Consider the following 10,000-nt stretch of genomic DNA (forward strand, 5'->3'; position numbering starts at 1 on the left):
TTCGTGTACTAAGGGAGGTGGCAGCTCGAAGCCAATGTTCCAGCATTCATACTTTATTTTACTATCACTGTAACTCACTTGTCTTAACGTAACTTTTCATTTCCCAGTGATTATTCATATTATTTTGTTTGTTGACTTGTCTTTTATATTTTATGTGCTTAACTTTATTCATGTCTTGTTTTTCTAGAGTAATTAAAATTTCATTGTTAAATTTACTTGTGTTTTGTGTGTCTTCCCATTACCTTACCACAGACGAAAGCTCCAGCTTTTCTCTTTTTTTTCTATTATGTGACGAGGCCCTGCCCCTAGCTTTTGAAACAGCCGAACACCAACGCTTTACCGTCACAATATATATATATATATATATATATATATATATATATATATATATATATATATATATATATATATATATATATATATATAACATTAATAATTGTGTAACTAGCGTCAAAAGATTGTCACTTGCTTAGCTAAACGAACTATGGGGCTCAGTTCCTGAACCCATTATGCACCTCTGAAACCCTTTCCACCACCGTCCACGGGATGGGTATGGGGTGCATAATAAAGAAAAACTGAATGAGTGGATCGGTTGCCAGGCTAGTGCAGGCACACTCCAGATTCTAATTAAAGTTATATCAGCCGTTCCGCGATTTCCTTACTGTGCTTCCTCGTCAGAAACTCCAAAGCTTCGGACTAGCGGCGCCAGGGCCCGGCAGCGCCAGGGACTAGCAGGGCCCAAGAGCCTCGATTCTCTGGACGAAAACCCCGCCCCACAGTATATAATCCCCAGAGTTATATATGTATATATATGAACAGTTCATATATGTGTATGTATGAACAACTCGATAAATAATATGTATGAACTCGATAAATAATAATAAAATAAAGAGCCTTAAACAGAATAACATGTGTGGAAGCATCGGAGTGTGTATATATGAATGCTACACAGTATTCATCTATGGACATCCACATATGGTGAAACACATGTGAAGAACCTCTCTCACACTCACAGCTCCCTGACAAGAGAGAGCCAGCTTAGCTTAGCTGCCAACACCCACACATCGTGTCAGCAAGGCGGACAGCCCGCCGCCTGCTTTCATACCTCTCACTGTATTTCCCACTTCTATACTTCCCTTCTTCTATGCCTCTCCTTCCTCTTTAATAAAAAAAAAAATGCCGTTACCGAAACTCTTGGCCACACCACCTCTGCTGTTCTGTGTACTCCACGCCCCGAGTATTCTCTCAACATCAAATGTGTTCTGTAACATCTTTACCTAAAGCTTAAGCAGTGTGGGGGGAAACCTACTGGTGATTGGTTTGATTGTTATTTTAAGAAATTGTATTTATTACTTCTAAGCGGACTATTTTATAATTTATTGTCACCAATAAACTTCCCTTCACTATTTTTTTTTTGGGGGGGGGGGGGGAGGAGGGTCATTTTAATCTTACGGTAATTAATTGGTAGATATAATTACTACTGAGTTATAGATCACACAACTATATAAAGAATAGTTAAATGACCAGAGCTGTTCACACATCAGATACCCTTGGTCACGTGCACTGTAGTGATTAATGGGGGTCTGGGTGGTGCTGGTGTGGTCACCTTAACTTATCTCATGTCATCACACTCGCCTCAACATGCCATACACCGTAATATCTGATGACTACATATATGTACAGGTGTTACACATGATCTTAAGACTGCTGTAATAATGAGGCTTACCCTTGTGGGTGGTGGTATCAGGCATTGTAACGATTATCCATAGACTCAGAAAATAATTGGCCAATTTAATCTGAGACTAACCGGACTGGCACTTCCCTTTGTTCTTCAAGTTGCGTAGTCTCGGCAGTAAATGGCAACTATTTTGAGTTGCACTGTCCTCTTGGACTAGCTGGGAGTAAATTTGTATCGTCGCTGTGGGAGGCGTTTGTCAGCCTTAGTTTACCACAACATTTAATATGGCCTTGTTTACACTGGCTGCTCCCTCCTCCCTCCCTTGGCACCTTCAGGTATTAAATTTATCGATAAGAGTAAGCAGGGTTTTGCATAATCTCATATTGTTAATGACTGTATAATTAATTGACACGGTTAATTTGATTGGGTTACCAGCTTCTAGACTGGTGCATTTTATAGTGTAACAATAGAGGAATTTTGTGACGCAAGCTGATTGTAGTGGCCTTTCCCAGTCTCTATAATCTTTTTAATGACTAATGTAAATCATCATCTTATGGCTGTTATAATTTAAAGAGTTTGTATATTTGATGAGGAAATATCCCACAGACCGTATTTTTTTTTCGACGAGTTTCTTAAACATTTTCATGTTTAAAGCTAAATTAGGCAATTTTACATTATACAAATGGCAGCGAATTAGGATGTGACCTTGATTCCCATTCTGTTGCTTAATATGTTTAGATGAAAGCGCCCAGATATCCCGGGCGCTTGTGATGGGTAGTTATGGTGACTACTAAACTGTTCAGGTACTTGGATTATATGTTGTAAGCGGCCACCCAGACGGTCAATGTGAAACGAGAACGACCGAATACATTTCAACATTTAATTCAATCAAGGGGGAAACAATTGTTCTGATGTCATATTCCTGAAGGAGAAGATGGAGACCCGAGGGCTGGGAGAAACCTTCAAGTCAATTGAGAGATAAACAATACAAATATGAGCAAGCTATTTATAAACACATACACACAATATCAAACACGTCTTAATCTATATTACGCGTAAATATCTGAGAAATAAACTGCGTTCTTCTCCGCCATCGGTCCCGAGGCTTAGCGTATGTCAGACTCATCACGAGCTGGGGATTATGACTCGCTTTCCAACTCTTCACATCCGAACATGATTCAACGGAGCTTGTACAAATGCTCCACTCTGGCTCGAAGGGTCATTTACCCCACACCAAGGGCAGGACACGGGTCTCCTCCGGCAGTATCAGGTCGAGTGACCCAGGCCGAGGGTAAGACAGCCTACAGACGCTGTCAGCAGTGTTGAGAGTGCTGTTGGTCAACAGTGATCCGCAACAGGGAGAAAACTGCGTCACCAACCACCACCTGTACAGTGATAAAAGGAAAATGTAGACTTACACAAGGGGAATACATGAGGTAATAATAATAATTCATTGTGTCGAGGGACAGGCAGCCAGAGTGTATTCAGACACGCAGGCGATGAGTCACAATAACGTGGCTGAAGTATGTTGACCAGACCACACACACTAGAAGGTGAAGGGACGACGACGTTTCAGTCCGTCCTGGACCAATTTGCAAGTCGATTGAGATCGATTGTATTCAGACACATTTGGCTGTTATCGAGGCCTCCCCCCCCCCCCCCAGGGTCGAATGACTGACCCCGCCTAGGATGCAACCCCACAACAAGCTGACTAACTCCTGGGTACCTAATTACTGCTAGGTGAACAGAGGCGTTAGGTTAAAGGATATGTGCCTAACCATTTCTGTCCCGCTCAGGATTCAAATTCGGAAATCTCGACTGTGTGTCGAGATCAAACCCGACTGTACCACCGGGACACTTTGATATGGGTCAAATGATTGAACATTTCAATCATATTTCAATCTATATAATAAATATATTACATTCAATATATAGAGATAGCAACACCTACCAGTGCATTCAGAGGATGAGAGAGAGAGCTGGTTGAGGTAGGCCTGCAGGGTTGCTACGGTCTGCTGTTTGGTGCGCTGCTCCTCCTTGAGCCTCGACACATCTCGAGTGATGGCATCCAACTTAGCGTGTTGCTGCTCCTCCAACTGAATGCCTCTCATACGGTTCCTCAATGCCTTTATTGCCCTGCGTCTCTTTTTCTCCAGCTCCGGGTCACTTTGTGGAGGCCATTCGTATACCTTCAGCTTGCGTCCAGTCTGTCCAGCAGTCTGAGACAGACTTGGATACCTAGACGGGTCTGGACCAGCAGCAGACCAACTTTCTGCTGCAGTAGTAACCTGCGGCGGGTAAGTGCTGTCGGAGTCCCACAGCTGAGAGTCGTGTATGGTGTCTCCGGTCAGAGAGTCGTTTTCGTAGCTACTCCAGTCACGACTGGCAGTGGCGGGATAACTGGTTCCTGCATATGAACTGTTGACCGCCTGAGAGTAGCCCATGTGTGGCGAGCAGTCTCCACCGTTGACAGGCGGTCCACTGCATTCACACTCCAACATGGACACATCAAAATCATCTAAAATATTGTCGCAGGTCGGGTAGCACGTCAAGTATCCTCCACTCGACAAATTGGTCGTCTGTACTTTCTTAAAGGCTTCCTGACCTACAGAAAACATCTTGAATGTTTGCGAGGTGCTTGACAAAGTCTGGGACGACTGGACTTCACGAAGGCTCTGCTCCATGTGACTAAAACCCCACCCCTCGCGTCTTTTATAGCGGGTATTACGTATAAGCAGCAACAAGCCGGACACGCACATTTTGCCGGGTAGTTTACCTCGAGGGGCTAAAATGAATACCACGCTACAAGCCCGAGGATGTGAGTAAGACCCTCCACTCGGGGACCGTCCCTCTCCTTCTCAGAGTCTTCGCCAAACGAATAATGCTCCAATTTCAAATTAGTTCGAGGCGGAACTCATTCCTGTGATGTTTCAATGCGTGCGAATTGGTTCATCGACGATCTTCAATGAACAATTCATAACGTTAAAAAATAGTACGAGAAAAAAAAAGTGACTTGATAAATGAATGAGGATAATTTCCGCCGCCCTGGATGTGACTCAACCCTGCTGCTGGAGGTTAGGTTAGGGTTGTTATGGTACTCCCTCCACACACACACACACAGCTCCATCACCCACACTCCCTCCACACACACACACACACACACACACACACACACACACACACACACACACACACACACACACACACACACACACACACACACACACACACACACAGCTCCATCACCCACACTCCCTCACCCTGTCTCGAAGTATTAATTTCCCTCACTTTTACCCCCCTCCCATTTCTCACTTTCACATACACTCCCCCCCCCCCATTCTTATTCACTGACTCTCCTCCCCCTTTCCCATTCAGTCCAACCTTCCCCCCCCTCTGAAGGACAAGGACAAAATGGGTAAGAGAGAATGGGGACGCGGAGGCCCAGAGGTAAAAGAACGAATGAGAACGGGAAGAGGACAGGAAGGAGGATGACATCATTATACGTTTTGTGTGGCTATAATACGTGCCAAAGGCGTCGCAAGACAACACACCTCAAGGCAGGTCCTCAAAGCCAGCCTTCGTCAAGCATTTACGTGTCCACTTACGGAACCCGTACATCTTTACCCTGATCATAGTGGCTTTGTTGACATTTATTGAACAGTTTATGATCTTCGAAGAGTCACAACCTCATGCTGTTATTGTTATAGATAATGTAGTGCTTCGGAGCTCACAATCCGTTTAATATAAGTAAAGCTGCTATGATCGAAAAAAGATGTACAGGTTTCGTTTGTGGATACGTAAATACTTGATGAATCCCGGATGTAACAACGACTGCTAGGATCACGGCCTCCTAATAGAACGACGTATTTTAACGTATACTCTACCTGACGGCCAAAAATCGTCGTACTAGAAAATGGTAGCGGCTCGCGAAGTGACACTATACCGTTTTCTGTTTTGGGTCCTCTGGTAGGCTAGGATAAGGGCACTTTAGTACGATAGTTTCTTGACGTTGGGAGACCTTAGGAGGATGGGGTGAAGAGCCAAGCTTACACCCGTGCCTCCTTCAAGCTCTGCTTGAAGCGCTTCAAGCAAGGGAGCCGGTCGGCCGAGCGGACAGCACGCTGGTCCTGTGATCGTGTGGTTCGATCCCAGGAGCCGGAGAGAAACAATGGGCAGAGTTTCTTTCACCCTATGCCCCTGTTACCTAGCAGTAAAATAGGTACCTGGGTGTTAGTCAGCTGTCACGGGCTGCTTCCTGGGGGTGGAGGCCTGGTCGAGGACCGGGCCGCGGGGACACTAAAAAAAAAAACCCGAAATCATCTCAAGATGACCTCTGCACACACACCCTGGTCATCTTGAGGTTATCTTGAGATGATTTCGGGGCTTTAGTGTCCCAATTCCTTATCAGACAGTCTTCAATGATTAACTATCATCATCCGCTTCTCAACTGCTGGCTAGAGAAGGTTAGAGTGGATGAGGTGGCTGAGTAAATAGGAAAGGGCGTGACCCACTGTACCTCCGAAGTCCTCCATACTGCCCATAAGGGGCACGCAAATAATTCCTCCCTCACCGACACCACCACCTTGGAAACGCCTCAAAATCCTCAACCAACCCCCTGGCCCCCTTCCCCCACTAAAAAAAATAAAATAAACATGGATATCTTTCAGTTATTTTTATGTATTAGTAAATACATAAGAGAGCGTGGGCCCCGTAGACCGTGGTGGAGGCCGGCGTGTTTCGCCATGTTACGCCACCACACCGGCCAATCACCGCGCAGCACCACGGTTTTACCCGGGCTCCCCGTCCCTCCAGCCAACCAATCGCCGTTCCCCATACATAATCCCTGGCTTCCTTTCTCATTACACCTCCCCATGCCTTCTCTTCCTTTTATCCTCCTCCTCCTCTCCCCCTTTTACTGCATATATGCTGCTGCTTAAGATGCAGCAGCATAGATGCTGCTGCTTAAGCAGGTGTGGTCAGTAAGGAAGGAATAATAGGCAGGGAGGAATGGTTTTTGTTTCAGGGATATTGCTGCGCGGGCCCGAAGACTCTTGCTGGCCCACTAAGTGTTGCTCGCTTCTCATTTGTGTCTTTATTAGGCGGTGTATGAGTACTTATGACACGTGATAGGGACGATGTCAGGGAAGGTGTGGTGGGGCAGAGTGTGGCAGACAGACAGGTGTGGTGGGGCAGAGTGTGGCAGACAGACAGGTGTGGTGGGGCAGAGTGTGGCAGACAGACAGGTGTGGTGGGGCAGAGTGTGGCAGACAGACAGGTGTGGTGGGGCAGAGTGTGGCAGACAGACAGGTGTGGTGGGGCAGTGTGGCAGACAGACAGGTGTGGTGGGGCAGAGTGTAGCAGACAGACAGGTGTGGTGGGGCAGAGTGTGGCAGACAGACAGGTGTGGTGGGGCAGAGTGTAGCAGACAGACAGGTGTGGTGGGGCAGAGTGTAGCAGACAGACAGGTGTGGTGGGGCAGAGTGTGGCAGACAGACAGGTGTGGTGGGGCAGAGTGTGGCAGACAGGCGGTGTGGTGGGGCAGTGTGTGGCAGACAGGCGGTATGGTGGGGGAGTGTGGCAGACAGGCGGTGTGGTGGGGCAGTGTGGCAGACAGATAGGTGTGGTGGGGCAGAGTGTGGCAGACAGGCGGTGTGGTGGGGCAGTGTGGCAGACAGATAGGTGTGGTGGGGCAGAGTGTGGCAGACAGGTGGTGTGGTGGGGGGAGTGTGGCAGACAGGTGGTGTGGTGGGGGGAGTGTGGCAGACAGGCGGTGTGGTGGGGCAGTGTAGCAGACAGATAGGTGTGGTGGGGCAGAGTGTGGCAGACAGGCGGTGTGGTGGGGCAGTGTGGCAGACAGATAGGTGTGGTGGGGCAGAGTGTGGCAGACAGGCGGTGTGGTGGGGCAGTGTGGCAGACAGATAGGTGTGGTGGGGCAGAGTGTGGCAGACAGGCGGTGTGGTGGGGCAGTGTGGCAGACAGGTGGTGTGGTGGGGGGAGTGTGGCAGACAGGCGGTGTGGTGGGGCAGAGTGGCAGACAGACAGACGAGAGGTGATTACGTCATAGTTACTTCACTAACGTCCCCCCACTCCCCATTTTTTTTAACGACGCATGAAAATTCGTACCGCCACAGCAACACCTAAACTAACGATTACAGAGGTGATGTCCTGTGTTTACAGAGGTTATGGCAATGTTGGAATGTAATTTGATGGCCAGCACTTACAAAACTTGTATATGGAGACAACCTCACTCTCCCTCACCCCACGAACCTCAGTGAAGGTCCACCATCTCCCTCAGCGAGACGCCGGACCTCCGCTACACGGGTGCTGGAGCCTCGCTACTCCGAATAAAAATGCGTTTTGCCTAACACCCGTCACCAAGCAACCCGCCTTTACTACCGAGGCCGCTGCACAGGAAATGTCAATATTAAGTTGCTTTAGTTTGTAGTAATACGTCCCATTTGGACTGGTGGGTATGCTAGGCCAGAATTTTATCAGGCACTTACGCAACCGCTTACGAAACCTGTGCATCTTTCTTCAATCATGGCGGCTTTGCTTACATTTATTTTATGTTTATGAGCTCCGAGGCACTACGAGGTTGTGTATATGAATAATAACCTCGGGTTTGTGTCATTTCCAAGCTCGTATACCGTATGATAGAGGCAAACAAAGCCGCCATGATTGAGGAAAGATGTACAGATTTCGTAAGCGGTTGCGCAAAATGCTTGATGCATCGTGGCCCTGTAATCTTCCTCCTGGGCCAAGACGACGTAACACATTTCCTCTCCCAAATACAAGTACTGTATAGTGTGGAAAATATATTAATATTTACACTTCAAGAGACCGGGGACAATTCCAATGGGCCCATCGTAATACCTACATTTCTACGCATATATATTGTTAAGCCTCTTATCCTAGGCCTAATGAAATCTCCCATCAGCCAATGACGCAGCCCGTTCTCGCCAGCGCTCCTAACGTCATGAAACTTCTAGTAAAGTGCCCTTATCCTAACCTACCAGGGGACCCACCAACTAAAAACGGAACATTGTGTCAATTTCGCGAGCGGCCAACATTTTCCTGTACGACAGTTTTTGGCCTTAGGGAGAGTATACGTCGAAATGCGACATGTTGTTAAGAGGAAAGGTTGGATGACGAGGCTGCCCATCCTGTCACCCATCCAGTTACTGGCCAGACCAAACGGTGCTTGACCTGACTGACACACACACGCCACTCATCCCTGTTGCCAACTGCCCCCCCCCCTTCCATGTTGTTGGGAGGGGGGGGGGCGTCAGATTCACTATGCCTAGAAGGCCTCCCCCCCCAACCCCCCTCGGGGTCCCCCTCACTAACCCCCCCCCTCAGGGTGCAGACGAGGAGTCACAATAACGGGGCAGAAATACCACAATCGACTTGAGAATGGTCCAGGACGGACCGAAAGGTCGTCGTCCCTTCACTTTCTAGTGTGTGGTCTGCTTAACATATTTCCCCCCCTCAGGATCTTCCCACTAACTTCGCCTTTCGGTCCCCCATCCCTCAGGGCCCGTCCTCACTACTCCCTCTCAGGGCCGTGAATAACCGGTAAGGTTCAAGTTCCCCATCCTGCCCTTTCGTCCAGGGGCCACAGGGACCAGACCAAGAGGAAAATGGCTGTGCACGCCCGACGGGACGCCACCTCACGACACACCCACCGCAAGGTGTGGCCTACTCCTCGGTGTATACATATACAGCGTGTCCACCAAAATCCTCAGCTTTGATTTGGAGGTAAAGTACCCTTACTGACCCACAATGGTGCCGCCTTGATGATAACCTGATGTACCTTAGGCCCAGCCGGCATCCCCATCCGGAGGAGGGTTGCCGACTCGCTAACAAACGTTCCTGATTGGCTGTCACGCTCTGGAAGTCAGGAGTGTGTGTGTGCACACGCTGGCCAGTCCCCCCACACACAACTTGCCTGTTTTACATCTACTTTTGCTATCACTGCGTCCGTCACTTTCCGCCCTGAAGTTTGAGCATTTACGGCACTTGCTGGTAACGAGAGAGGTTAGATGGGCCGGGAGGTATTGATCCAGGGGAGGGCCCAGAAATTAGCAGGAGGAGGAGCCTAACTTGCTGAGGTGGTTACGGGTAGTGAAGCCTCTAGGTCAGTGTCCCCTCCTCCCTGTGTTCGCGCCTCAAGTTACCTTGGTGTTTACGGGGTTTAACGACCCCGCGGCCCGGTTTTCGACCAGGCTAGGGGGGGTGGGGAGGAAATTTGAAGATTAACGCATTTACAACCCGTTTTCTCCAATATTCAATAGTCGAACAACTAACTTTTCAATGCTTACT

General features: G+C 48.2%; 2 protein-coding genes across 6 annotated transcripts in view; both read right to left on the bottom strand.

Annotated features, from left to right (window-relative positions):
• The window catches only part of LOC123761636 (uncharacterized), a 193,737-nt gene that overhangs the window by 112,498 nt on the left and 71,239 nt on the right, over positions 1 to 10,000 (bottom strand). The window lies entirely within an intron of this gene.
• LOC123752751 (uncharacterized) lies at positions 2,671 to 4,700 on the bottom strand. The gene is made up of 2 exons (XM_045734775.2): positions 3,630 to 4,700; positions 2,671 to 3,063 (listed from the first exon to the last, which is right to left on the bottom strand). Exons 1-2 carry the CDS (start codon positions 4,435 to 4,437, stop codon positions 3,050 to 3,052), a joined length of 822 nt encoding a protein of 273 aa, XP_045590731.1. The 5' UTR covers positions 4,438 to 4,700; the 3' UTR covers positions 2,671 to 3,049.

Source organism: Procambarus clarkii, chromosome 24 (genome assembly GCF_040958095.1).
Source record: "Procambarus clarkii isolate CNS0578487 chromosome 24, FALCON_Pclarkii_2.0, whole genome shotgun sequence".
Lineage (NCBI taxonomy): Eukaryota > Metazoa > Arthropoda > Malacostraca > Decapoda > Cambaridae > Procambarus > Procambarus clarkii.